Source organism: Papio anubis, chromosome 17, assembly GCF_008728515.1.
Source record: "Papio anubis isolate 15944 chromosome 17, Panubis1.0, whole genome shotgun sequence".
In the NCBI taxonomy this organism is placed as follows: Eukaryota; Metazoa; Chordata; class Mammalia; order Primates; family Cercopithecidae; genus Papio; species Papio anubis.
In genome coordinates, this window is record NC_044992.1 from 49986116 (window position 1) to 50013782 (window position 27667).

General features: G+C 46.4%; 3 protein-coding genes across 21 annotated transcripts; 1 reads left to right on the top strand and 2 right to left on the bottom strand.

Annotated features, from left to right (window-relative positions):
* Positions 1–4: 4 nt before the first annotated feature.
* Positions 5–1657, bottom strand: LOC101015090 (cytochrome c oxidase assembly factor 3 homolog, mitochondrial). The gene is made up of 2 exons (XM_003913112.5): positions 1395–1657; positions 5–1100 (listed from the first exon to the last, which is right to left on the bottom strand). Exons 1-2 carry the CDS (start codon positions 1606–1608, stop codon positions 994–996), a joined length of 321 nt encoding a protein of 106 aa, XP_003913161.1. The 5' UTR covers positions 1609–1657; the 3' UTR covers positions 5–993.
* On the top strand, positions 1655–14699 carry CNTD1 (cyclin N-terminal domain containing 1). Of its 4 annotated transcripts, none has more exons than XM_009190704.4 (7): positions 1655–1757; positions 6661–6736; positions 7272–7443; positions 8742–8904; positions 9698–9842; positions 11112–11208; positions 13317–14699. In XM_009190704.4, the coding sequence occupies exons 1-7, from the start codon at positions 1745–1747 to the stop codon at positions 13485–13487; spliced, it is 837 nt and encodes a 278-aa protein (XP_009188968.2). In that variant the 5' UTR covers positions 1655–1744; the 3' UTR covers positions 13488–14699. The 4 variants fall into 4 exon arrangements, with proteins under 4 accessions (XP_009188968.2, XP_003913160.1, XP_009188969.1 ...); XM_003913111.3 differs by having other exon boundaries at positions 1720–2162; XM_009190705.2 differs by lacking the exon at positions 11112–11208 and having other exon boundaries at positions 1720–2162; positions 13317–13400.
* On the bottom strand, positions 14074–27615 carry BECN1 (beclin 1). Of its 16 annotated transcripts, none has more exons than XM_021929220.2 (14): positions 27395–27615; positions 26988–27119; positions 24013–24080; positions 23148–23209; positions 22629–22697; positions 22388–22478; positions 22145–22281; positions 21822–22016; positions 19525–19671; positions 19288–19389; positions 18140–18289; positions 17566–17626; positions 15595–15737; positions 14079–14869 (listed from the first exon to the last, which is right to left on the bottom strand). In XM_021929220.2, exons 2-14 carry the CDS (start codon positions 27115–27117, stop codon positions 14701–14703), a joined length of 1524 nt encoding a protein of 507 aa, XP_021784912.1. In that variant the 5' UTR covers positions 27118–27119; positions 27395–27615; the 3' UTR covers positions 14079–14700. The 16 variants fall into 16 exon arrangements, with proteins under 16 accessions (XP_009188964.1, XP_003913153.1, XP_021784912.1 ...); XM_021929226.2 differs by having other exon boundaries at positions 22616–22697; positions 27395–27537; XM_021929224.2 differs by having other exon boundaries at positions 22616–22697; positions 26945–27119; positions 27395–27537.
* Between the last annotated feature and the right edge of the window lie 52 nt (positions 27616–27667).

Consider the following 27667-nt stretch of genomic DNA (forward strand, 5'->3'; position numbering starts at 1 on the left):
ATGCTGTGAATCCATATGCCATGCCTTAGGAATTGGGGAGCAAAGCCTTGTGGGGTGAGGTAGGGGAGGATTTAAAAGGGACTTTTCTTTTCGCAGTGGGAGGCAGCGGTGGAAGCTGCCCAGCCTTCTGGCTTCCTACCATCAGTTAATGAGGAAACTGCAAGGTCAGTGATCCACTTGACTAAGTTAGGATCCCCTCTAGACCCCACCCTAGACCTGTACAGGCAGGTACAAGGGAAAGTTAAAAGAATGAAGACTGCTTGTCTTTCACCCTTCATCCACCTCTCTCTCCCTCTCCCTCTCCCTCTGGGGATGGGAAAAGCAGTAGAGGTACAGTATGTTCTTGTGGGTAGAGGACAGAAGAGTGACCTTCCTTCCCCTAAGACGTGGGTTCAGTCTCAAACCACCCAGTGATCTCTCCCTTAAATCAGGTGGAAAGATCTCATGGAAAAAGTAATTCTAGTTAAACATTTACAGCTCCCTGGGGCAATGCCACCACTGCAGCTACTGCTTGTGAAGCTTTCCAGCATGAAGTGCCATATACTGCCTCTCAGCCTCCATACTCACTTGACTCCAGGAGAATGACTCAGTTTATTATCTCAATTTGACCCTATCTATACCACTTTAGGCTCAAACACTGTACAGAGCTGCCACGCCTAACCTCCTAACAATCGCATCCCTGGAAGGTGAGGGGGTAAACCACAAAGTCAGAAACATTGGGAAAAGCCACAGTCGCATGCACATCTCTCAAGGAAACAAACTACAAGAAAGGGCTCAGTCATTGTACACAGCAAGTGTGCAGTGGGCAAAGTTCTGTTCTTTTGACAGTAGCCAAATGCTTAAGTCCCTGGTTTCTTGGGATCAATCATGGCCCAAGGTTAGTAAGAAGGCCAACAACGTTGTGAGCAGGATTCAATTTCTACAGGGTCATGGGGCATCATCCACCATGTGAAGGGGCTCCAGCAGGTTGGACATGATCAATACCCATCCAGATTAGGATCCTGATGCCCTCGCCAGAGCTCGGGCTCGGGCAGCTTTGGCCTCGTCTTCTAGCTCATCTAGGAAACGCTCCTGGGAGATCGAGTAGATAGTGTAACCATCTGGGGAGGTAGGTTCAGGAAACCACACGGACTATGCACATTCCCCTTTCCTAGATTTGCTCTACCACGCTTGTTACCTTCCCCAATCAGTGATTCCGGCTTCCCACCGCTGCTGTTTCTAAGCCCTGAACCCCAACTCCGTTATTAATAAATCAAAATAAACGAGTACCTTATGAATAACAAAGTACTAACCCCATTTTACCCCAAAATTAAACGGGTGGTTCAGCCCTCTTGCACATTCTGTTCCCCTTCCCCTATATGCGGTCCCCTTGAGTCTACAACAAGGACGGATACAAATAGCTAACACCAGGGCCCCGATGCCTAGGCCGGTCACGATGTTCCGGGTCCGCCGCTGCGGTAGGACCTTCTGCCACTGGGCAAGCTGCGCCGACCGCATGGAATACAGTTGCTCGGATGTCAGCTTCTCCCGCGTCGGGTCGATACGCTGAGCGAAAGGGGCCTCTCCACGCTTAGCATCCAGAGGGTCACCAGATCCCGAAGCCGCCATGTTGCCGCTCCTCTCTTCGTGTTGCCGCCGCGCGGGGCTCGCTGGGAACAGTAGTCCTGGGCCACTGCAGTGGACTCTGGGAGATGTAGTCCGCGTGCCCTTTGCTAGGCTGAACCGCGGTTCCGGGGCACACGGGATGGATGCGGGAGGTGAGAAGCGGACGTGCTTTCTGATTGGCTGAGGAGTCCGCGGCCGTTGGGGTGGGAAAAAGCTGTGGAGGGTTCCAGGCTGTGGTGGTAATTGGGTTTTCCTCAGACTTGAGGCGACGACACACTCATTGGAAGGGGCGAGGAATCCAGGGTGTGGCAGAAGACTAGAGAGGAGCTAAGGGGGTCGGTATGTGGATCCAGTGAGCCCGTCCAGGTGCCCCAAGAGGCTCGTGAATATGGACGGACCCATGAGGCCAAGATCGGCCTCCCTCGTTGACTTTCAGTTTGGAGTTGTCGCCACAGAGACGATCGAAGACGCCCTGCTTCACTTGGCCCAGCAGAATGAGCAAGCAGTGCAGGAGGCTTCGGGGCGGTTGGGCAGCTTCAGGGAGCCCCGGATCGTGGGTGCGGCTGCAGGGCCGGGGAGCTGGGTTCATGGGAGACTGGGGCTTTTGTCTTTCAGGCACGACCTTGAGATTCCGTTGATTTTATTCATTCAGAGAATGTTTGCTAACTTTCTCTGTGGGGTGCTGGGGGTATACTGATGGACAAGACTCACCAGTGCCCTCCCCTTGATTTCTTTGACATGTATGGAGTACTTATGAGTGGCACCGCTTGGCTAGAAAGGAAATAGAGGGCCAGGCATGGTGGCTCACACTTGTAATCCCAGCACTTTGGGAGGCTGAGCTGGGAGGATCACCTGAGGTCAGGAGTTCGAGACCAGCCTGACATAGTGAAATCCCGTCTCTACTAAAAATACAAAAATTAGCCAGGTGGGATTACAGGCGCACACTTGTAATCCCAGCTACTTGGGAGGCTGAGACAGGAGAATCGTTTGAACCCAGAAGGCGGAAGTTGCAGTGAGCTGAAATCGTGCCATTGCACTCCAGCCTAGGCGACAAGAGCAACACTGCGTCTCAAAAAAAAGAAAAAAGGCCGGGCGTGGTGGCTCACGCCTGTAATTCCAGCACTTTGGGAGGCTGAGACGGGTGGATCACAAGGTCAGGAGATCGAGACCATCCTGGCTAACACGGTGAAACCCCATCTCTACTAAAAGTACAAAAAAATTAGCTGGGCGTGGTGGCGGGCACCTGTAGTCCCAGCTACTAGGGAGGCTGAGGCAGAAGAATGGTGTGAACCCGGGAGGCGGAGCTTGCAGTGAGCTTGGAGTGCCACTGCACTCCAGCCTGGGCGACAGAGCGAGACTCCGTCTCAAAAGACAAAAAAGGCTGGGCGCGGTGGCTCAAGCCTGTAATCCCAGCACTTTGGGAGGCCGAGACAGGCGGATCACTAGGTCAGGAGATCGAGACCATCCTGGCTAACACGGTGAAACCCCGTCTCTACTAAAAAATACAAAAAACTAGCCAGGCGAGGTGGCGGGTGCCTGTAGTCCCAGCTACTCGGGAGGCTGAGGCAGGAGAATGGCGGGAACCCGGGAGGCGGAGCTTGCAGTGAGCCGAGATCAGGCCACTGCACTCCAGCCTGGGCGACAGAGCAAGACTCTGTCTCAGAAAAAAAAAAAAAAAAAGAAATAGAGATAGAGGTCTTGCCTTCAAACCATGTGCAAGTTGGGGGAGATATTAGAACAAATATGCAATGACTAGGTACTATGATTAGATAAGTGATGTCAGAGAGAGATAAAACAAGCGTTTATGGGGGTTGAGAGGAACGATATGGTAATAGGAAGAATTCAGGGGATGGCCCAGGCATCGGGACATTTCAGGCAGACCTTGAAGGAAGGAGGACATTGGTTTGGTGAAGGGGGAGGAAGGTGACAGCGTTTCTACCAAAAAGAGGTAGCATGAGTAACGCTATGGAAATGGGGTGCTTAGGGTGCATGTGGGTACAGTGCAGTCCATGTCGGCCAGTGCATGTGGAAGAGAGTTGAAATTAAGACTGGAAAGGTAGTTTGGAGACATTCCATGTGGAAGTTTGAATGCCAAGGGGAAGAGTTTATCCTTGGTTTAGTAGAAAACCAAGAAGACATTGAAGGTTTTTAAATAAGGGATATGACGGTAACCCTCCCTTAGTAAGCATTATTTTGGCAGTGATGTAAGGGAGGTAAAGGATGGATTAAACCAGAGGGAGATGGGAGGTAGGCAGACAGGTAGAGTCAATGTCACCAGGTTAGGTGATAGGGTAGAGGGAATAACAAGGGAGGGTGTATTAAAAACATTCCAGAGGCAAAGTCTAGGGTTCTGCTGTGGATACATTTAGGAAGTGAAGGAGAGAAAGGTGACTATGCTAAACGGTTGAGCCTAGAAGACTGGAAGTATAGTGGTCACTAAAAGAAACACACAGACACAGCCGGGCACGGTGGCTCACGCCTGTATTCCCAACACTTTGAGAGGCTGAGGTGGGTGGATCACAAGGTCAGGAGTTCGAGACCAGCCTGGCCAAATTAGGGAAACCCCGTCTCTATTAAAAATACAAAAATTAGCTGGGTGTGGTGGCAGGTGCCTGTAGTCCCAGCTACTCGGGAGGCTGAGGCAGGGGAATTGCTTGAACCTGGGAGGCGGAGGTTGCAGTGAGCCAAGATCGTGCCACTGCACTCCAGCCTAGGTGACAGAGCAAGACTCTGTCTCAAAAAAAAAAAAACAAAAACAAAAACACACAGACACACTACACAAATAAAGCAGGAGGAAAAGTGACTTTTGTTTGGGAAAGATAATAATAGCTTTGAAGCCTGGCCAACATGGTGAAACCCCATCTCTACTAAAAATACAAAAATTAGCCTAGCGTGGTAGCAGGCAACTGTAATCCCAGCTACTCAGGAGGCTGAGGCAGAGGAGAATGGCTGGAACATGGGAGGCAGAGGTTGCAGTGAGCTGAGATTATGCCATTGCACTCCAGCCTGGGTAACAGAGTGAGACCTTGTCTCAAAAAAAATAAAAATAAAAATAAAAAATATATATACATACACACACACACATATATATATGTTAGAAGAGAGGTCAGAAATGGAGATCAAGGTTTTCAAGTTACCTTCACAATGATACTGTTGAAACTGTGGCAGAGGATGAGCTCCTAGAAGGCGAAAAGAAAAGCAGGTCAAGGACAGTTCCTTGGGAAAACACTTTTTGTTCAGGGAATTGGAGTAAGAAGACTTGTGAAGGAAATAAAAGGAGGAGATAGGAATAGAACCAAGGGACTTTTGGAAGTCAAGAGGTGACTGAAAAGGATGATGGTCAGAAGTTTCAGATGCTTTAGGGATATCAACAGAACTAAAGATTGCAAAAAGCCATGATATTTAACAATTTGGACATATTTACTGTCCTCTGAGAATCATTTCAGCAAGTTAGGAAAGGTAGAAGCCAACATATAGAAAATTAGGGAGTGAATGATGAAGTGGAAGCAGTAGGTGTGTAAGCCAGGCTTTCAAGTAATTCAACAGTGAGGCTGAGACAGGAGGACTGCTTGAGCCCAGGAGTTTGAGACCAGCCTGGGCAATGTAGCAAGATCCCGTCTATTTATTATTTATTTATTTGTTTAAAAAAATTCAACAGTGATGGAAAAGAGAGAGGTGGAGCCCTACCCTAAGAGGTTAAAAGGGGAGGGTCTTTTAGTTAATAGCAGATCTGACTATGATTGTTATTGAGGAGGTGGGGCCAATAGCAAGGGAAAGGTGTAACCCTCATCCATTCCACCTAATCCAAGCTCAGTTTCCTTGGCAAATTAAAATGGAAAACAGAAACAAATGCCTAGATAATTCAGAGCAAAACCAAACCAAAACTCAACAACTGCACACACACACAAAGAACAAAACTAAGATATAAAGCCTAAAGTCAAGCAAATAAAATGACTAATAAGAGACACAATTACATGTTCTAGGGTATTTTGCTGAATTGCTTAAACTAATTCTGTTCTGCATTAGACATTGCTAGCCAAACCGTAGCCTCTGTAACGATGAGGTTTTGTACGTCTATGTGTAATGTGTGCTGAGTAGATTGTTAAACTGTCTTGTGTAAGCTTGACTTCATTTTCTAAGAAAGTTAAATTTTCTCTGAAGACATATGATTATTTGACTAAATGTGTAATTCTCTACTGATCAATGCTAAAAGGTCTTCGGTCTGTAGGAGCTTTCTTTGTTGAGAACTGATATTTACCTTTGTTTCCACCCTCTAATGATATTGCAAGATAAATATAATTCTATCTGGAGCTGTTCTTGCAAAGAGAAACAGAGGCAGGCTAAAATCTTGCCAAGGTATCTCACCCTTCCCACCTTCCCAATGACTCCTTCCCCCTAAATTGGGCTATGTTCCCCAATTTAGGGGATGTTTCTTCAAAAACAAGCCACTTCACAGTAACACACTTGCTCCTGGGGAGAGGCTCAGCCACCAGATTTACCCAACAAACTGGTGGTGGAGAGATGGTGTCCAGCTGTAAGGTGACTTGTGTTTGTAAAGCAATGGGAGTTCTCCAGAGGGTGGTTACTAAACAAACAGTGTCATAAAGAATATCGAAGCTCCAGGAGGGATCTTTCTGTTCCTGCCAACATTCCACAGAAAACAGAATATAGCAGTTAGGGTTTTTATCCATCCAAGAATCTTCCTTGAAGCTGGGGGTTCCCAGCATGGTGTAGAGGTCACCTAGACCAGCTGGTATGTTTGTGTGTAACCAGCCAAGCCTTTTATCAGCTGAAACCCACACGAAGGCTCAAGGGTCACTGAGGGGGCTTGGTAAACCCTTGTCTTTGGCACTCAGTCAGCCTCCTTTTCATGCCTCTGATCTGCCTATTGGCAGCAAAGGAAACTAAGCTCAGCTTTGGTTGTTTTAGTCTCATCTTTCTCACCTCCTGACCCTCTTCCCTTGGCCCCATCATGGCTTTTACACAACGCCAAGAGTTCACAGAGTGGTTTGGGTTGCATCTTGTGAATTAGGCTCTTTTTTCCTGTTTTGGCAGAGTTTGTTTTTCTCCTGTCTGAACAATGGTGTCTGGAGAAATCTGTGAGCTACCAGGCTGTAGAAATCCTAGAAAGGTAAAGCCCTGCCGTAACGCCTTTGTGAGCGGCACCTCTCAGAGTGGCTAATGTACCTACATCTTTAAGAAAGTACAAGTAGTTGCCCCTTACCCTGAGACCTGGTTTTATACCCTCTCTAACTTGCAAATATAAATTTCTTTGTTCTTATTGTTGTTTTGAGACAGGGTCTTGCTCTGTTACCCAGGCTGGAGTGCAATGGTGGGATCTCGGCTCATTACAGCCTTGACCTCCTGGGCTCAAGTGATCCTCCCACCTCAGTTTACTGAGTAGCTGGGACCACAGGCATGTGCCTCCACACTTGGCACTTGGCTAATTTATTTATTTATTTTTGGTAGAGACGGGTTTTTGCCATGTTGCCCAGGGTGGTCTTGAACTCCTGGGCTCAAGTGATCCGCCTGCCTTGGCCTCCCAAAGTGCTGGGATTACAGGTGCGAGCCACCATGCTCAGCCTCAAATGTAAATTTCTTAGCCAGCAAATTAAACTCCCTTTAGTTTGAGTGTGGATTGTTTACTCTCCTTCCCTTCCTTATAGGTTTATGGTAAAACAGGCAGAGAACATCTGCAGGCAAGCCACAATCCAGCCAAGAGATAATAAGAGAGAGTCTCAGAATTGGAGGGCTCTGAAACAGCAGCTTGTCAACAAGTTTACTCTCCGCCTTGTGTCATGTGTTCAGTTGGCCAGCAAACTTTCCTTCCAAAACAAAGTAAGGAGCTGGGGTTGCTCATGGGCACCTGAGTGTAAGGAAGAAACCGGCTTTTATACAAAGGGGGCTGTGATGAGCTTCAACTCAGTGACAAGAAGAAAATAAATAAATTACAAAGTAAAAACAACGGCCAGGCATGGTGGCTCATGCCTGTAATCCCAGCACTTTGGGAGGCTGAGGCAGGTGGATCACCTGAGATCAGGAGTTCAAGACCAGCCTGGCCAACACGGTGAAACCCCATCTCTACTAAAATACAAAACTTAGCCAGGTGTGGTGGTGTACACCTGTAATTCCAGCTCCTCAGGAGGCTGAGGCAGGAGAATTGCTTGAAGTTGGGAGGCAGAGGTTGCAGTGAGCTGAGGTCGTGCCATTGCACTCCAGCCTGGGCAACAGAACGACTGTCTCAAAAAAACCAACAACAACAAAAAAAACTAGGTAGCTGTGAGAAACCTACTCCTAGGTTAGGTGATACAACTCGTGGAAATTCCAGAGTGTAGTTATGCTTCCTAAGCATACCTCCTACACACACACACACACACACATGCTCACTCTTTCTCCCCCTCTCACTCACACACAGGCAGGTATTAAATAGCCTGAAGTTCTGCTCCCAAAGTATAATTGGGACAGATGCCATCATTCATACTGGTCACCTTTCCTCCCCTTGGACTCAAGGGCAGTTTACATAAGGTGCCTGAATTGCCAGCATACCTATCAGCAGTAAAGGCACACTATTACATTTACAAGGGGAAAAAAATGTTTCCACATCACTACCCAATGCCTACACAGTAAAATATCATTCATTCAACAAATACTTACTGAGTTCATTCTATGGCCAGATGCTGCACTAGGTGCCATGGCTACAACAGTAAACAATATTGTCTGTGCTAACAAGGAATCTATTATGTAATGGGAAAAGACACATACAAATAGTGTGAAAAAAAAGCTCCGATTAATGTAAATAGAGGGCTATAAATGTACCTCATCAGTCTTGAATGACTTCTTGAAATGGGGTGGATGGGAAATGGGAGGATCCCAAGAGAAGAGGGAGAGGAATTAGGGAGGAAAAGAAGGGAGATCCAGGTATAGAAAACAGCCTGTGTAGTGGCTTGGAGAGGGACAACATGGTGGGTTTGGAAACTGCAAGTAATTCTGAATGACAAGCAGAATATGAGGGGGAATTACCATGAGACAAGACTGAGATGAAGGAATGGGCTGGATTATGAAGGGCTTTGTGCACTCTGCCAAGATGTATGGCCTTTATCCTAACATTCTTCTTTCCTTCTCTTTTCTTTGCTCAGATAATCAGCAACATTACAGTCTTGAATTTCCTCCAGGCTCTAGGCCATCTACACACTAAAGAAGAACTGCTGGAGTCAGAGCTTGATGTTTTGAAGTCCCTGAACTTCCAAATTAATCTGCCCACTCCCCTGGCATATGTGGAGATGCTCCTAGAGGTTTTAGGTATCTTACTGTGTTAGGGAATATGGGTTGGAGACTTCCATAGAAAACAATACAAAATGTGCAAGGGGAGGCGGGCATGGCACATACCTATAATCCTAGCACTTTGGGAGGCTGAGGCAGGTGGATCACTTGAAGCCAGGAGTTCAAGACCAGCCTGGCCAACATAGTGAGACCCCATCTCTACTAAAAATACAAAAATTAGCTGGGTGTGGTGGTGGGCACCTGTAATCTCAGCTAATTGGGAGGCTGAGGCACAAGAATTGCTTGAACCTGGGAAGTATAGGTTGCAGTGAGCCAAGATCGTGCCACTGCACTCCAGCCTGAGCGACAGAGAGGATTCCTTTTCAAAAAAAAAAAAATTGTGCACAGGAATTTGGGAGCAGTGGGCAGAACCTGCCAATGAGGAACAGTAGGAAGCTTGATGGTGTCTCTGGATGACTGAAAAAGGTGTTCCCTCTGGCACTTGTCAGAGAAAGAAGCTCAGAGTGTCTTAGCAACTGGTTTCTGTTTGGACTTACTAGGCACTCTTATTGCAGGATCAAAGAGTTGACTTTATAGAGAAGCATAAGATAAGAGAGGGACAACTACATGCTAATTGTACATATACTACAGATAGAGGTTTCTCTACCTTTACTTTTGTCCTTCAAAACTGATCTCCAGCTAAACAGGTTTCTTGCAGAACATAGCAACCAGGAAGCACATTAGCACCTCAACAGCTTTATGTCACAACTGTGGTTATGATCAGAGAAGATAGGATTATAAATCATCCCTATCATTCCCATACTCCATCTAGGATACAATGGCTGTTTGGTTCCAGCCATGAGGCTGCATGCAACCTGTCTGACACTGCTCGACCTGGTCTATCTTCTGCATGAACCCATATATGAGAGCCTGTTGAGGGCTTCAATTGAGAACTCCACTCCCAGTCAGCTGCAAGGGTAAGACAACTCCTGTAAGGTAGGCTCCTTCCAGGAACAGGGAAGGGGAGACAGACCATAAGAACTTGGGGAATGGAATTAGCCTAGCATGGCATCCAGTCCTGGATAACCTACTCAGGCTACCTGGTTCTCATTAGCTTCCAATATGTTGTTTGGATGCAGAGGACTGAGCAAGGTCAGGAAAACCCTAAAGGCTTTTACTTTTAAATTTAAATTAAGTAATTAACATATTTTCTTTCCTAGTTTTTTCTTTATAGCTGCATATAACTCAAGGTTACTGGACTGCTTTGGTCAGTCACTTAGGAAAAAAAAGTCGCCGGCACAGTGGCTCATGCCTATAATCCCAGCACTTTGGGAGGCCGAGGCGGGCGGATCACAAGGTCAGGAGATCGAGACCATCCTGGCTAACACAGTGAAACCCTGTCTCCACTAAAAATACCAAAAATTAGCCGGGCATGGTGGGCGCCTGTAGTCCCAGATACTCGGGAGGTTGAGGCAGGAGAATGGTGTGAACCTGGGAGGCGGAGCTTGCAGTGAGCCGAGATCACGCCACTGCACTCCAGCCTGGGTGACAGAGCAAGACTCCATCTAAAAAAAAAAAGAAAAAAAAAAAAGAAAAAACAGTCACAGGGTTGCAACTTGGACAAAAGTGTTTGATCACTGTAAAAACAGGCTGTTTAAAAGCTTCACAGTTGGGGCCGGGCGCGGTGGCTCAAGCCTGTAATCCCAGCACTTTGGGAGGCCGAGGCGGGTGGATCACGAGGTCAGGAGATCGAGACCATCCTGGCTAACATGGTGAAACCCCGTCTCTACTAAAAATACAAAAAACTAGCCGGGCGTGGTGGCGGGCGCCTGTAGTCCCAGCTACTCGGAGGCTGAGGCAGGAGAATGGCGTGAACCTGGGAGGCGGAGCTTGCAGTGAGCCGAGATCGCGCCACTGCACTCCAGCCTGGGTGACACAGCGCGAGACTCCGTCTCAAAAAAAAAAAAAAAAAAAAAAAAAAGCTTCACAGTTACAACCAACCATTAGGGAGACAAATAGAACTACAAAAGGCCTATAAACCATTCAGACATAAGGCTCATGTTAATCCCAGTTAAGTTGGGGGAGAATGGGAGAGCAGGTAAATGAGCTATTACTTGACCATTTCCTTCCATATCTAAAAAATCCAAGATGATTGACACAGATAATTCATAAAGTTCCATGACCCTATGATTTGGAAGATCAAGTTCCATTCTAGCTTTAAAATTAATGTGGTTTTAATCACTCAGGGAAAAGTTTATTTCAGTGAAGGAAGACTTCATGCTGTTGGCAGTAGGAATCATTGCAGCAAGTGCTTTCATCCAAAACCATGAGTGTTGGAGCCAGGTATGCACCACTGAGCAGGACCAGCATGGTGAGAATTCATTTAACAGGAAGCATTTCACCCATCAGTTAAAGGAAAACAGAAGACAACCTACAGAAGTGCCAAGACCCAGGATTAGGATTAGTGTGCAAGATTTGAGAGGGAAAAATCTAGGATAGGGCTGAAATGTTTCCTTGTTTTCCTTTTATAAATCTGGAAACGGAGGCCCAAGTTCAGCTTGTTCATTTCTCTCTATAATGATAACCTGCTATTATGTTAAAAGTCCAGGCTGGGCATGGTGGCTCACGCCTGTAATCCCAGGATTTTGGAAGGCCAAGGCGGGAGGCCTGTTTGAGCCCAGGAGTTCAAGACCAGCCTGGTCAACATAGAAAGACCTTGTCTCTACAAAAATCAAAAATTAGTCATAGCTGGGTGCAGTGGCTCACGCCTGTAATCCCAGCACTTTGGGAGGCCGAGGCAGGTGGATCACCTGAGCTCAGGAGTTGGAGACCAGCCTGGGCAACATGGCGAAACTCTGTCTCTATCAAAAATTAAAAAAAAAAAATCAGCTGGGTACGGTGGCACACGCCTGTGGTCTCAGCTACTCAGGAGGCCAAGGTAGAAGGATCGCTTGAGCCTGGGAGGTAGAGGTTGCAGTGAGCCAAGACTGCGCCACTGCACTCCAGCCTGGGAGATAGAGTGAGACCCCATCTCGGAAAAAAAAAAAAAAAAATTAGCTGGGCGTGGTGGTGCATGTCTGTAGTCCCAGCTATGTGGACTACTTGGCTGAGATGGGAGGATCACTTGAGCCCAGGAGTTGTAGGCTACAGTGAGCCATGATTGTGCCACTGTACTCTAGCCTGGGCGACAGTGAAACCCCGTCTCAAACAAACAAAACAAAGCAACAAAAAAAAAAAACAGGAAAAAAAAAAAAAAAAAAAGGGTGGCTTGGCCGGGCGCGGTGGCTCAAGCCTGTAATCCCAGCACTTTGGGAGGCCGAGACGGGCGGATCACAAGGTCAGGAGATCGAGACCATCCTGGTTAACACGGCGAAACCCCGTCTCTACTAAAAACACAAAAAATTAGCCGGGCGAGGTGGCGGCGCCTGTGGTCCCAGCTACTCGGGAGGCTGAGGCAGGAGAATAGCGGGAACCCGGGAGGCGGAGCTTGCAGTGAGCTGAGATCTGGCCACTGCACTCCAGCCTGGGCGACCGAGCGAGACTCCGTCTCAAAAAAAAAAAAAAAAAAAAAAAAAAAAGGGTGGCTTACGCCTGTAACTCCAGCATTTTGGGAGGCCAAGGCAGGACTGTTTGAGCCCACAAGCTGGAGACCAGCCTGGGCAACACCGTGAGACCTCATCTCTACAAAAATAAACAAAAGTAGCTGGACATGGTGGCTTGCGCCTGTAGTCCCAGCTACTCCGGAGGCTGAAGTGGGAGGATCACTTAAGCCCAGGAGGTGGAGGTTGCAATGAGCCTAAAATCACACTACTGCATTGCAGCCTGGCAGCCTGGGCAACAGAGTGAGACCCTGTTTCAAAACAAAGTCCAACAATTATATCTTCTCAATTAATGAAAATGTCAAGGCCCAAATATCATTCTTTTTTTTTTGAGACAAAGTCTCGCGCTGTCGCCCAGGCTGGAGTGCAGTGGCGCGATCTCGGCTCACTGCAAGCTCCGCCTCCCGGGTTCACGCCATTCTCCTGCCTCAGCCTCCTGAGTAGCTGGGACTACAGGCGCCCACCACCGCGCCCAGCTAATTTTTTGTATTTTTAGTAGAGACGGGGTTTCACTGTGGTCTCGATCTCCTGACCTTGTGATCCGCCCGCCTCGGCCTCCCAAAGTGCTGGGATTACAGGCGTGAGCCACCGCGCCCAGCCCCAAATATCATTCTTATATTTCACAAAACTTATCTCCAGCAGAGGGAAATGTCTAGCAGAAAGTTTCCATGCTAACATTATCAGGGAAAAGGTATCCTAATATAATTTGGCCATTGGCAAACACTGGAATCTGGATTTCAGAAATTTGAATTTACAATTGCCTTGAGAGAACATCCCAAGTAATGTGTGTGTTTGTGCACTAAAACATGTTGAGATTTTTTAGTAATAAGAAATCTGTCTCTATTTCTGAAGGTTGTGGGGCATTTGCAGAGCATCACTGGTATTGCCTTGGCAAGCATTGCTGAGTTCTCTTATGCAATCCTGACTCACAGCGTGGGAGCCAACACTCCGGGGAGACAGCAGTCTATTCCTCCCCACCTGGCAGCCAGAGCTCTGAAGACTGTTGCTTCCTCTAACACATGAGGGAGGCTGAATCCACCAAATATAAACAGCCTTCCGTCACTGCACTCATGCCTCCCTCTGTTTACTTTCATACTAAGGGTACAGAAGTTCCAAGTCTCTTTTGAACTGTATTTTGTATGCCAATTTCATGCTTATTTTTTCTTTATCAGAGAGAGTTAAAGTGGACGAGCATGCCCTTTTTGTTATATCAGCCTGAAAATGTTAAAAAGCTAAGTGGAGACAGATCAGTTGTTTCATTTTTGTTTAACAAGATATTTATACTTTTAATTTCATTAAGAGGAACATCAGGCATGGAGATCAGTATAAATCAGGGGCTCAAATACAGACTATCTGGGTGACCTTGACTAAGCATCAAGGAGGTAGCCTTTATTTCCCCTTAAAATTAGTTAACATCTCTGTTCCGTTATTCAGATCTACACAAACGGGGCTTCCTCAACAGTTATCTATTTTCACTAGAGTCTTTTTTTAAAACTAAAACTAACTCTGAACATGTTTCAACAGAATTTCCACATACCTGCATTAGAATTCAATTCTCCCAGAATACAAAGTACTCTATTTTAAAGAAAAACCCAACAGTGCGCCCCTGGGCAGTTTTCAGACTGCAGCAAATCTTTTATTACAAATAATTAAATCTCTCCATAATGTCTCAAACAGTATCAAACACCATTTCATATCTCTAACACAGAGCAGAGTCGGCATTCAGTATGAGAACCGAGTGAGAAGTGTTACATTTCAAGCATCTGCACATCACATGGTGACCAGGTAAAGCTTAGATGTCATTTTCCCACATTATCCAACTGTGCATCTCAAACATATCCTCGTCTCAGTAAAGACGAGTTTCTATTTCATACTGTTAAGTGCGGGAAGTTGAGAGAGATACAAATCCAGTGAAAACACATTAATCTCAATTCAACTCAGTTAAAAAAAAAAAAAAGCAAATTTAAATTAGTTTTTTTCAGAGAAGAAAGGGAAAGGAGTCCATGGGGTTAAGAGTCAAAACTGTGACAATGGTTGGCAGCTATACCTGGCATGTTGTAGCTCTGGAAACTATCTGTCATATGATATTTTAAAATAAAGTGGCTTTTGTGGATTTTTTCTTTTTTGGTATTGTAAACATGTACTGTTTAATATTACCCGAATTTAATTTAAAACATGTTTGCAAACAAAACAAAATTAAAAGCCTTTAAGGCAAACCTCCCCCTAAGGAAAAAAGTCATTTGTTATAAAATTGTGAGGATACCCACGCAAGACCCCACTTAAGATTCGTCAGCATGAACTTGAGAGCTTTTGTCCACTGCTCCTCAGAGTTAAACTGGGTTTTGATGGAATAGGAGCCGCCGCTGCCTCCTGTGTCTTCAATCTTGCCTTTCTCCACATCCATCCTGCAGATGGACACAGCAGAACTCATTAGTAACTGAGATCTGAGTTAAGTCAGTTCAGGGCAGGGACTTGATCATGGGACCATTCACGTCATTTTATCTATTAAAGAACACTTGGTAAGGAACGGTAGTGTATTTTGGATTTGCTTGAAAGCCAAAAAATCAAGAAGACTGTCACAAGAGCCTCATTGTCACTGCAGAGTACAGGGACAGGACACACACTTAAAGAGAAGAGAAGCCTGAAGTAGAGGTGAGTGAGGGTTACAGTACTTCTTGCTGTTTTCCTAGGCATCCCTGAACTTGGCAGGGGAGAAAGGAGGCAGTAGAAAAAAAAGCTTATTTTGGGGTGATAGAAGCAGCCTTACTCTAGGTAAAACCTAGAGTTTCCATCCATCACTGGGATCCTAAAAAAATCAAAACTAGCATTCCTGTGTATTTCCAAGGACTTCAGGGAAACACCTTCTTGAAACTGGAGAGGAGGCTTGAGCTCTATGCCAATAAAACCCGCTAAACCATCTAAGGCCACATTCTTCTACTCCAAGGACTAGGTGGTCACATTCTGTCCTGCTTGCAGTACTGGGTCAGTCTCTGCCCATCAATGTCATGTGATTCTGTGCCATATTTTTGCTTTCCCACCATTTATACTGTTTTGCCTCCATTCTTACTGCTGCTTCAATTCTGTTCAATTTGGTCCTATACAGGTTGACTCAGCATTGCGCTATACTGACCTGTAGGGAAGACAAAAACGTGTCTCGCCTTTCTCAACCTCTTCTTTGAACTGCTGCACACAGTCCAGGAAAGCCACCATTGCATGGTCAAACTTGTTGTCCCAGAAAAACCGCAACCCCCCAGAACAGTATAACGGCAGCTCCTGCCCAAGAAGAGAAAACTGGCTATGGGTCTGGCACCAAGACAGGCTTCTAGAGATTGTTCCCAATCCTATCAATCTCTCAAGTTATGTTCTGTCTGTATCCCACTGGAAACTTGTATTGTAGCTGGACTCTATCTTCCATAGATTTGAACAACTACAATAACCTTGGGCAAATAACAATGCACTTAGAACTGTTTCACCATCAATGAAAATGTACCATAGGTTGAGCATCCTGAATCCAAAAATCCAAAATGCTACAAAACCTTTCCAGGAAGAGTAGATGGGAAAAGAAAAATAAATAAATAGACCAGGCGCGGTGGCTCACGCCTGTAATCCCAGCACTTTGGGAGGCCAAGGCAGGTGGATCACCTGAGATTGGAAGTTTGAGATTAGCCTGACCAACATGGAGAAACCCCATCTCTACTAAAAATACCTAATTAGCCGGGTGTGGTGGTGCATGCCTGTAATCCCAGCTACTCAGGAGACTGAGGCAGGGGAATCACTTGAACCCAGGAGGCGGAGGTTGCAGTGAGCCGAGATCATGTCATTGCACTTCAGCCTGGGCAACAAGAGCAAAACTCCATCTCAAAAACAAAAACAAAAAACCAAAAACAAACAAACAAAAAAAAACACAAAAAGAAAAATAAATAAAAATAGGTTGGGCGCGGTGGCTCACACCTGTAATCCCAGCACTTTGGGAGGCCGAGGTCAGGAGATCGAGAGCATCCATTGTGAAACCCCATCTCTACTAAAAATACAAAAAATTAGCCAGGCATTGTGGTGGGTGCCTGTAATCCCAGCTACTCAGGAGAGGAGGCTGAGGCAGGAGAATGGAGTGAACCTGCGAGGCAGAGCTTGCAGTGAGCCGAGATCACGCCACTGCACTCCAGCCTGCGTGACAGTGCGAGATTCTGTCTCAAAAAAAAAAAAGTAAAATAAAAAATAAAAATAATAAAAAATGCTACAAAACCTGAAACTTTTTGACCATTGATATGATGCCACAAGTGGAAAATTCCATACCTGACACCTTTGCTTTCTGATGATTCAATGTATACAAGCTTTGTTTCATGCACAAAATTATTTACAATATTGTATGAAATTACCTTCAGACTACATGTATCAGGTATATATAAAACATAGAGGCCGGGCGCGGTGGCTCACGCCTGTAATCCTAGAACTTTGGGAGGCCGAGGCGGGTATATCACCTGAGGTCAGGAGCTCGAGACCAGCCTGGTCCAACATGGTGAAACCCCGCCTCTACTAAAATACAAAAATCAGCTGGGTGTGGTGGCGGGCACCTATAATCCCAGCTACTCAGGAGGCTGAGGCAGGAGAGTAACTTGAACCTGGAAGGCAGTGAGCCAAAATCATGCCACTGCACTCCAGCCTGGGCAACAGAGCAAGACTACGTCTCAAAAAAAGAAACATAAATGAATTTTGTGTTTAGACTTGGGTCCCATTCCCAAGATATCTTAGTATCTATATGCAAATATCCCAAAATCTGAAAAAAAATCTAAAATCTAAAACACTTCTGGTTATATCCAAGCTATAAACATCTATGTCATGGTGATTCTTTTCCTATCCTAGTGCACACATCCTCCTCTGACCTGCCCATATCCCTTCTCAACAGACTGTCAAAACCTAATTTTCATCTACAAGCCCCCCAAAACTAAACCTGAACTAGACAAGATACTGAACAATACACTGGCTCTTCAATGATATCTAGGTCTAAAAAATAAATTGAATGCCAATATCAAAGCAAACCGTCCATTTTGTTAAGAGATATAAGAACTCTGTATTTCAGTGAAAATGGAGCTTCACAGAGTACCTTAGATTTGTCTGTCAGAGACTCCAGATATGAATGGTTTCCGTAAGGAACAAGTCGATATCTAAAACAGAGATACAAACAGAGATGGATACAGGACTCCTCCTAAAGTGATTATTGGGAAGTTATAACCCAATGATTTCACTCTTCATTCTAGCCAAGGGCTTCTTTTATTATGCTCAACTGCCTCTCCCACCTCCCCACTGGATCCACGTTTAAAATATTTTGTTTAATAAACAAACTACATTTATTATATAATTGCCAGGGGGCCTTCCATGAACAAATGTTACGTTGTAGTTTAAATTTAAGAAACACAAACTGAAAATATCCTGAGGAACGCTAAGGCTCTGGGGACTGTAGGCTGGGAACTACGCTATGGTCATGCACCCAGTGACTGTGATCAGTGGAGAGAGCCCTGTGATGAGGGGAAAACAAGGCACTGACGGCTTTCCAGCCACAGAAAACTCCCAGTCTGTGGGCAGCAAGGGCTCCTGACATGGTGGAGAGCAGTACCAGGTTAGAGATACAAATTATATCAAAGACACACCACTCCCCAAGAAAGGGCTACACTTCCTACCTCTGAAATTTCAGACCCATCTTATTGGCCAGAGCATGGAGCAGCAACACAGTCTGGCCCCAAGCAGCATTAATCTCATTCCATTCTACGGGAACACTGGGCAGGCGACCCAGCCTGAAGTTATTGATTGTGCCAAACTGTCCACTGTGCCTACAGAGGAAGGCAGAAAGGTTGGGGGAAATACAGGGATTACTTAAAACTTTTGAGATTTCCCACTCTCACCCCAAACCTAGCTTCAATCTATCTTCAAGTCCATATATGCAAGCTGTACTTGGCACTTTAAGTACATGTCCAAAACTTGAGTCATCAACTTTTTCCCTGTTGCTCAGATGCCAAAGCAGAACCCTGGGTGGTACCTCTGAACGCTCCCTCAGCTCCTTCCCCACAAAACTGCCGACCCCTCCTGATTCTACCTGCTAAATCTCTTAGGTCAGTCCACTTTTCTCCAAATTCAATGCTACTACTCTTTCCCTTTAGATTCCTACTGACAAGTATCCCTTCCAACGATTCCACCCCTTTACCCCAAGTCATTCCCCATGGTGCAGGTAAAGCCATCGTTCACAAATACGAGTGTAATTATGTCACTTCCCTAGCCAAAATGCTTCAGTGTCTTCTCTGCCTTTTGGATCAAGTCCAAACCTCTTAATGAGGCCTACGAGATCCTTCAGGAACTGGTAACTCTCCAGTTTCATATCCGGTCACTCTCCCCTTTACACTCAATCTTCAGTCACAATAAGCTCCTTTCTGTTCTCTGAATTCACCACTCCCTCTTTCCCATTGCTTTGCACATGATGTTCTCTCTGCTAGGAACAACGCCCTCTCTGTAGACTTCTACTTTACCTCTCAGTTTAAACGTAAGTCTCCTATGGGGAAACTCTCCATGTGGCCTCCCCAAACTGGATCAAGTGCCCTTATGTGTTCCCCACAGCACTCTGGGTTTACCATCATCACACTGCATTACAACTGCTTGTTATTTATCCATCCCTTCCACCAGATGATATGCAACTAGAAGGTTGACTGCACACTGTTTTGCTGTTGCCTTCTTAGCACTCAGCACAGTGCCTATTGCAGAGTAGATGCTCAACAGTTATTAAATTGATGAAACATCAAACACCCTGGGGATAAGAAATCAGCACCAGGCAGCTTACCAGGTTTTTAAGTGGCTGAAGAGCTCAGGCCTTTTCCTTTCTTTAGAAGGGTGGATGTCACCAAGCTCTAGCATTCCAATCCCTACTGTGCCTATCCCATCACTACGAATGAAAGAAACCTAGCTGAGTGAAGATCAACTACAGTCCCTCTTTTGTGGGAAGTGGGCACCCAGGCTTAGTGGCCAACAGCTAAGGTCCAGGTATGTGTGGTGCTCCTCATCCCCCAGCTCTCATTACCAGATGTGGAAGGTTGCATTAAAGACATTGGTTTTCTTCAGCTTATCCAGCTGAATCTGTGCATAACGCATCTGGTTTTCCACACTCTTCAGCTCATCATCCAGCTCCAGCTGTTGCCGTTTAAATTCACTGTATTCTCTCTGATACCTGTGAGCAGCCAAGGGGGACATTGAAGGCTGTTAGTTTGGGGGCTAGTTTCTCCCTCACCACACTATGAACGATTCTTTAGTGATCATAGTTACTTCTAGCTCTAGCATCTTTTATATTTGGCATAGATCCCATTCTGAGGAACATGTATGTCCTAGCTGTTTTGCCTGGAAGGAACAGAAATATTCCTTCTGCCCATATGCAAAAAGGTGGAGGAAAAAAGAATTCTCCCAAACCAGGGCAAAAAATCTCTTTATTTCTGATCTTTTTCAGAAGTGAGGTGAATGGGTTAGGAGTGGCTTCTTGGGGCCGGGTACGGTGGCTCACACCTATAATCCCAGCCCTGTGGGAGGCCAAGATGGGTGGATCACTTGAGGTCGGGAGTTCGAGAGCAGCCTGGCCAACGTGGTGAAACCCCGTCTGTACTAAAAATACAAAAATTAGCCAGTCATGGTGGTGCATGCCTGTAGTCCCAGCTACCTGGGAGGCTGAGGTGGGAGAATTGCTTCAACCCAGGAGGCGGAGGTTGCAGACAGCTGAGATCACACCACTGCACTCCAGCCTAGGCAACAGAGTGAGACTCTGTCAAAAAAAAAAAAAAAAAAAAGTGGCTTTTTCCCGCTGGGCATGGTGGCTCATGCCTGTAATCCCAGCACTTTGGGAGGCTGAGGCAGGTGGATCACTTGAGCTCAAGAGTTCAAGACCAGCCTGGGCAACATGGGGAAACCCCATCTCTATAAAAAATTAAAAAATTAGGCCGGGCGCGGTGGCTCAAGCCTGTAATTCCAGCACTTTGGGAGGCCGAGACGGGCGGATCACGAGGTCAGGAGATCGAGACCATCCTGGTTAACACGGTGAAACCCCGTCTCTACTAAAAAATACAATAAACTAGCCGGGTGAGGTGGTGGGCGCCTGTAGTCCCAGCTACTCGGGAGGCTGAGGCAGGAGAATGGCGTAAACCCAGAAGGCAGAGCTTGCAGTGAGCTGAGATCCGGCCACTGCACTCCAGCCTGGGCGACAGAGCGAGACTCTGTCTCAAAAAAAAATAAAAAAAATAAAAAATTAGCCAGGTATGGTGTTGCACGCCTGTAGTTCCAGCTACTTGGGAGGCTGAGGTGGGAGGATTGCTTGAGTGTAGGAAGTCGAGGCTGCAGTGAGTCATGACTGCCCCACAGCACTCCAGCCTGGATGACAGAGTAAGGCTCTGTTTCTAAAAACAAAACAAAACAAAACAAAACAAAACAAAATAGTGGCTTCTTCCGTGAACTGGCCATAATTTGCTTTCTAAAGTTTCACTTCTATACACTTACTGTCCTTTAAATAGTTACTACACCCCACTTCCAGTGAAACTTGTTATACTGTGTGAAAAAACTGGACTTTTCTCTGTCCTTCATTTTCACAACTTTAGTTAGTATGGACACTGTGTCTCCTCCACTAGACAGAAGGTTCTCTCAGGTCAAGGACATCCATAATGTTTTTATTTTTTGAGACAGGGTCTCAACTCTGTTGCCCAAGCTGGAGTGCAGTGGTGTGATCACAGCACACTGTAACCTCGAATTCCTGGGCTCAAGTTATTCTTCACTCCAGCCTCCTGAGTAGTTGCTAGGACTACAGGTTTACCACAGCAGCCTAGTTTTTTAAAAAATTTTTATTTCTGTAGACATGGGGTCTCACTATGTTGCCCCAGACGGTCTTAAATCCTGGCCTTAAGTGATCCTCCTGCCTTGGCTTCCCAAAGTGCTGGAATTACAGATGTGAGCCACCACACCTGGCCTCCGTGAAATTTTTAAGCTTGGAGAGAAAAACGTAGACTAATTAGCTCATCTTTTCAGACAAGGATGGCTAGAAAGTGGCTGATTCATCCAAATAAGCCCATTCCCTACAGGACAGAGCCAAGACTGGAGCTCTGGTTTCTGCACTCTCTATTTAACCAACGTCCTTTTTTCATTAATCATGCCGACTCTTCATAGGTAACTCTCCCAGCAAACCTCTAGAAACAGGGCATGGAAGCAATATGCAGGATCTGGGGCAGGCATGCTGATGACTGACAGCTGACTAGAGTTTACAGCCTAATTAGACACATTCAGCTGGAAGTCATTTCCTCTCCTGGAGCCTCGAGTGTGAGAAGATAGAACAGGGTGAGAACTCACTGAGCTTCCTCCTGATCCAGTCTCTCAGCCTCAGCCTGGACCTTCTCGAGATTTTCTGCCACTATCTTGCGGTTCTTTTCCACGTCTTCCAGCTCCTGGATCAGCCTCTCCTCCTCTAGTGCTAGCTCCTTTAGCTCCATCTGTAGCTGTTCACTGTCATCCTCATTCATTTGCTCTAAGATCTCCAAACAGCGTCTGCCAAAGACACAGGAAGACTATACTTACTAGAGCTCCATTTGCCTGAGTGGAGTAGGGCTCTTGGGTAAGCACCAAGTAGTCCCAGAGCAGTAACAGCTCTGAGCCCTGGCTCTGGAGACACTCACTTGTAGTTCTGACACTCATTTTCAGTGACGTTGAGCTGAGTGTCCAGCTGGTCTAAAAGAGTATCTGTGCATTCCTCACAGAGTGGGTGATCCACATCTGTCTGGCCCGACATGATGTCAAAAAGGTCTCCAGTGACCTGGAAGTGTGGGAGAGTCAGGGTAGAGCCTCCCCCATGCTTCCTGCTCAATTACCCACTCTCCCAGCCAGACCTACTGCTTGCCACTGGAATGGGGCCGACTTGCCTTCAGTCTTCGGCTGAGGTTCTCCATGGTGCCGCCATCAGATGCCTCCCCAATCAGAGTGAAGCTGTTGGCACTTTCTGTGGACATCATCCTGCAGACAGCCCCCCGCCCACGGGCCACATGAGGGAACAGAGAGGCTTCCTCCACCTACTGCAATGCCAGTGGCAGAGACTCTCAAGCACCAGCTGAGGGGCCTCAGGGCACATACCCACTCCTAGCCCAACTGACCTCCCAAGGGTACCTCTCTCCCAAAGGAAGGCCATGCTGGTCTTCCACAGAGACACTGAGCACGAAGGTTGGCCTTGATGGACTAAGGAGGGAAAGGGAGCATAAAAAATTGATATGTCTACAGTGGAAAAGAACGGAGAACCAGGAAAGGCCATTTAAAAAAAATTACACCCCTTGCCAGCAACCTCTTTACCTGCAGCAATGAGAACTAAGGACCCAAACATCTAACGACATTTGCTATTCTGAAACTTCTCAAGAGCCCATCTCTTGGTGATTAGTCAATCACTCCCTCAATTTTTTTCAATACTTCATCATTAAAGCTACTACCCTTTCCCACTGTGTGAATGGCTACAGGAAAAAATCCATACTGGAAGGTGACGGGCCAGGTATAGGGGAATACATCTTTGCTGAAAGGGCCAAAAGGCTAGGTGATGATGCATCTCCATTACCTGGCTCCAGGTCTCAATTCCTGGATTTAATTAAAATTCTACTAGTCTTTGGCAAGGAATGGGGGCTGAGAAGTTGTAGGCACCTGGCTGGGGGGATGAATCTGCGAGAGACACCATCCTGGCGAGGAGTTTCGATAAATGGCTCCTGGGAAAGAAATAAGAGGGCATTAGAATTCTGGCAGCTTAGAGGTAGAGTTCATCTCCCAAACACCCTCAGAACTATATGGCTTTAGTCTTGATTGATAACCACAAGACTTGATAAACCACAGAGACTTAAAAAATGGGTATTATCAAAGCAGTGGAGGTATTAATGACCTCCACTAAACCTGACATCAGCACTCTCCCAGTGACTGGCAGCAGCGGGTAAATAAATACTCCAGCTCCCTTGCTACTTGAGAAGAAATCTCAGGTGTGTATTCAACACTATCTCACAGGATGTTGCTCCACAGATGCTCCACAGGATCACTGATATTATCACAACTTAAAATGACATGTTCTCTAACACTGACAATTCTTTCTGTCCAGGGTAATCATACAATTCGCTGTCCTAACCAGGATGCTTTTGAGAATGGAGACGAGCGGATATTAACAACTAGCTAGAACAACAGATGCAAATCAATGCTCTGGAACGACCTGGACGCACAGACCATCCCATCTCCAACCGACAATAATTTGTAATTCTGCTTCAAGTAAAGAGCCCTTTCTAACATTTTAAAATGGCTCACTCAGTAACCCTGTGACCTCAGGTGCAGATCTGTACCTCCAATAGTGCACAACAGCCTGATCATGTAGAATGTCTCCTTACCCAGAGACCCCAAAAGTCTGGGGGCTCTAGAAGCCCCAAGTAGCCTGCAGAAACCAAGCCTGCATTCCTGTGTTTTCATATCATATCTCCCATTTGGAATGTTTACTACGTGAGGAAGATAGGGGAGAGGGCACTTCTATTACCTCTCCTGAGTTAGTCTCTTCCTCCTGGGTCTCTCCTGGTTTCGCCTGGGCTGTGGTAAGTAATGGAGCTAAGGGCAAGGAAAATATTGGGTCAGACACAGTCTTATCAAAGCAGGAGGGCATCTGAAAGTATGGGAAAAGAGTCTGAAATATTCTCATCACCACCCTCACCTCCAATTTTTCTTAAAGTACCATTTACACCAAAAAGAATCTGTGGTCCTCCTCACCCCCATTAAATCAGATGAAGGAAATGTTCACTTTTTTAAGGCATAAGGGTGTCATGATTATTATTATTATTTTGAGATGGAGTCTCGCTCTGTCACCAGGCTGGAGTGCAGTGGCGCGATCTCGGCTCACTGCAATCTCTGCCTCCCGGGTTCGAGTGATTCCCCTGTCTCAGTCTCCCGAGTAGCTGGGACTACAGGCGCGCACCACCACACCCAGCTAATTTTTTGTATTTTAGTAGAGACAAGGTTTCACCATGTTAGCCAGGTTTTGATCTCCAGACCTCATGATCCACCCGTCTTGGCTATCCAAAGTGCTGGGATTACAGGCTGAGCCACTGTGCCCGGCCAGTATCATTTATTTTTAAGAATCCTTACCTGTCAAAAATACAGAAATATTTACAGTATTTATGCTTGGGATTTGCTTCAAAACAATTCAGGGTGGAAAGGAATGGATGGGGTTGTGGATAAAGCTTGATGAAATATGTGTTGATAATTGTTGCAACTAGGTGATGGGTACACAGGGGTTCATGATATACTCTGAAATTTTCCATCACAAAAGTAAACATCTGTTTCCCCCAGAATAGCAAGGAGGGAACATAAGGAAACTTTCTGGGAAGATGAAACATTGCTAAATTGCAGTGATCCAGATTACATGAGTGTATCCATTTGTCAAAAATGCATAGCTAAGATTCATATATTTCAAGGCATGACAATTTACCTTTCTAAAAAGGTGTGAAAAACATAATAATTGAGCAGGGGATGGGAGGTGAGTGGAGGTGTAGATAACATAAGAATGTGAGAATATGGCTGATTGTTGAAGCTGGGTGATGAATACAAGGCAGGCTATGCTATTCTCTTGACTATATAGGTCTGAAATTTTCCATAATAAAAAGTCAAAAACTGTTATTAAACGAGTTAATTTCGGCCGGGCGCGGTGGCTCACGCCTGTAATCCCAGCACTTTGGGAGGCTGAGGCGGGCAGATCACAAGGTCAAGAGATCGAGACCATCCTGGCCAACACAGTGAAACCCTGTCTCTACTAAAAATACAAAAATTAGCTGGGCGTGGTGGTGTGTGCCTGTAGTCCCAGCTACTCGGGAGGCTGACAGAGGCTGCAGTGAGCTGAGATTGTGCCACTGCACTCCAGCCTGGCAACAGAGCGAGACTCCGTCTAAAAAAAAAAAAAAAAAAAAAAAAAAAAGAGCTAATTTCCCCTCAAAAAAAAGAAACCAGGTAATAATAGCAGCTAACATTTATTGAATGCTATTTGCCCAGCATATTCCTAAGTGTTTCTGTGGTTTGTCATATTTGAACTTTATAAATTCGTTATGAGGCAGTTCAACATTTTACAGACAAATCAGAAACCAAGGCTTGGAGAAAAGAAGTAACGTGCAAAAAGTCGTTCAGCTAGTAAATGACAGCCAGGATTTAAACCCAAGCAGGCTGACTCTAGGCCCATAAGTTTATCTAAGCTGCCTATTCAGTCTTCTCTTTTACTGTCTGACTTAATCTGAATTCTTCCGACTTTGCGGGGTTTTGGGGTTTTTTATTTTTTTAATTATAGAGACAGGGTCTTACTGTGTTGCTCAGGCTAGTCTCGAATTCCTGCTCAAGTGATCCACCTGCCTCAGCCTCCCATAGTGCTGGGAGTACAAGTGTGAACCACCACTCCTGGCCTTTTTTATTTATTTATTTATTTATTGACACAGGGTCTTGCTCTGTTGCCCAAGCTGCAGTGCAGTGGCATGATCATAGCTCACTGCAGCTTTGACCTCCTGGGCTCAAGTGATCCTCCTGCCTCAGCCTCTACCACTCATCACACTCAGCTTTTTTTTTTTTTTTTTTTTTTTTTACGAGAGACAAGATCTCTGCTAGGTTGCTCAGGTTGGTCTTAGAACTCCTGAGCTCAAGCGATCCTCCCACCTCAGCCTCCCAAAGCACTGGAATTACAGGCATGAGCCATCATGTCCAGCAAATTCTTCAGACTTTAAGACTCTACTCCATTTACCAGCTGTTGGACCTCAGGTGAGTCACTTAATCTCACTGTGCCTCAATTCTTCATCTGAAAAATGATGTAATGATGGTGTACCCCATAGGGGTTGTTACAGGGACTAAATGAAGTAACATGTGTAATGCACTTGGTAATACTATATAGTAAGTCCTCAACAAACATTATTTATTATTATATATACATATTCCTTTTCTCTGAAACAGCAGGAGCAGAAAATAAGGACCCTTCTTTTGCTACGGAAAGCTCTTTTTTTGAGACGGAGCCTCGCTCTGTTGCCCAGGCTGGAGTGCGGTGGTGCGATCTCAGCTCACTGCAACCTCCACTTCCCGGGTCCAAGCGATTCTCCTGCCTCAACATCCCGAGTAGCTGGGACTACAGGCGCGTGCCACCACGCCCGGCTAATTTTTGTATTTTTAGGAGAGACGGGGTTTCGCCATGTTAGCCAGGCCGGTCTCGAACTCCTGACCTCAGGTGATCTGCCCACCTCGGTCTCCCAAAATGCTGGGATTACAGGCGTGAGCCATCGCTCCCGGTCGGTCAGAAAGCTCTCAGAAGCCCACAGTGTCAGAATGCTTTATGTTCCCGAGGAGAAAACAGGGAGCCAGAGAGATGAAGTGACTTTCCTAGGTTCACACGATGAGTTTGTGGCAGACTACACAGCCACCGTAAGAATTATATCACCAAAGCTGCCCACCTTCCACATTCTTGACCACCCTCTTTCCAAGGGTCTCGCTGACCTGTGAGTTCCTGGATGGTGACACGGTCCAGGATCTTGAAACTTGTGTCCAGTTTCAGGGGCTGGCTGCAGCGCTGGCACACGAAGCTCACCTGCATGGTGCTGTTGTTGGACGTCTTAGACCCTTCCATCCCTGCGGCGGTGGAAAAGAGGCAACATTATGGAGAAGCGACGCCCTTGAACCTCCGGCCCGGGGTTACTACATGCCTTGGTGACGACGGTAAAAGGAGGGAACTCCCAGTCTGCGCCGTTCCCTCTAGGAATGGTATGATACGGGGCGGACCTGCTTCCGGGGCAGCCTGAGCAAGGGTAGTTTAGAACCCAGGGTCAGGGAAGGGACTCCAATAAGAGCCGTGAGGGTTATAAAACTCCCTTCTAAGGTCCCACCTCAGCCCCGATGCTCTTCACCTCGGGAGCCCGGAGCCCGTCACCCAAGTCCGGTCTACCGCGGGGGCACTGTGGCCTCGGGTCGGTCCCAGAGCGAGGCCTCCAGAACTGCCATCGCTCTGTCTTCAGCGACTTCCCGGTCCGCCGGCGGAAAACTTCCGCCCGAGACCGGACGTGACGCCACGACGGCAGCAGGAGCTCCTGGTCCACAGGCTCACGGGCCCGGCAGCGACCCCCAGAGGCCAGGCTGGGAAAAGCAGCGGGCTTCAGCAGACGACCAAGGTTACCACGGGA

Excerpts from the sequence above, each read along its gene's own strand:
- LOC101015090 (XM_003913112.5), bottom strand. The coding sequence starts at position 1,608 with ATGGCGGCTTCGGGATCTGGTGACCCTCTGGATGCTAAGCGTGGAGAG. Across the intron at positions 1,101-1,394 it reads GGCCCTGGTGTTAGCTATTT|ATGGTTACACTATCTACTCG; the intron begins GTATCCGTCCTT and ends CTACCTCCCCAG.
- CNTD1 (XM_003913111.3), top strand. The coding sequence starts at position 1,994 with ATGGACGGACCCATGAGGCCAAGATCGGCCTCCCTCGTTGACTTTCAG. Across the intron at positions 9,843-11,111 it reads ACTCCCAGTCAGCTGCAAGG|GGAAAAGTTTATTTCAGTGA; the intron begins GTAAGACAACTC and ends TTAATCACTCAG. Across the intron at positions 11,209-13,316 it reads ACCATGAGTGTTGGAGCCAG|GTTGTGGGGCATTTGCAGAG; the intron begins GTATGCACCACT and ends CTATTTCTGAAG.
- BECN1 (XM_021929220.2), bottom strand. The coding sequence starts at position 27,117 with ATGGAAGGGTCTAAGACGTCCAACAACAGCACCATGCAGGTGAGCTTC. Across the intron at positions 23,210-24,012 it reads AAGAGACTAACTCAGGAGAG|GAGCCATTTATCGAAACTCC; the intron begins GTAATAGAAGTG and ends TTTCTTTCCCAG. Across the intron at positions 22,017-22,144 it reads AATGAGTGTCAGAACTACAA|ACGCTGTTTGGAGATCTTAG; the intron begins GTGAGTGTCTCC and ends TGTCTTTGGCAG.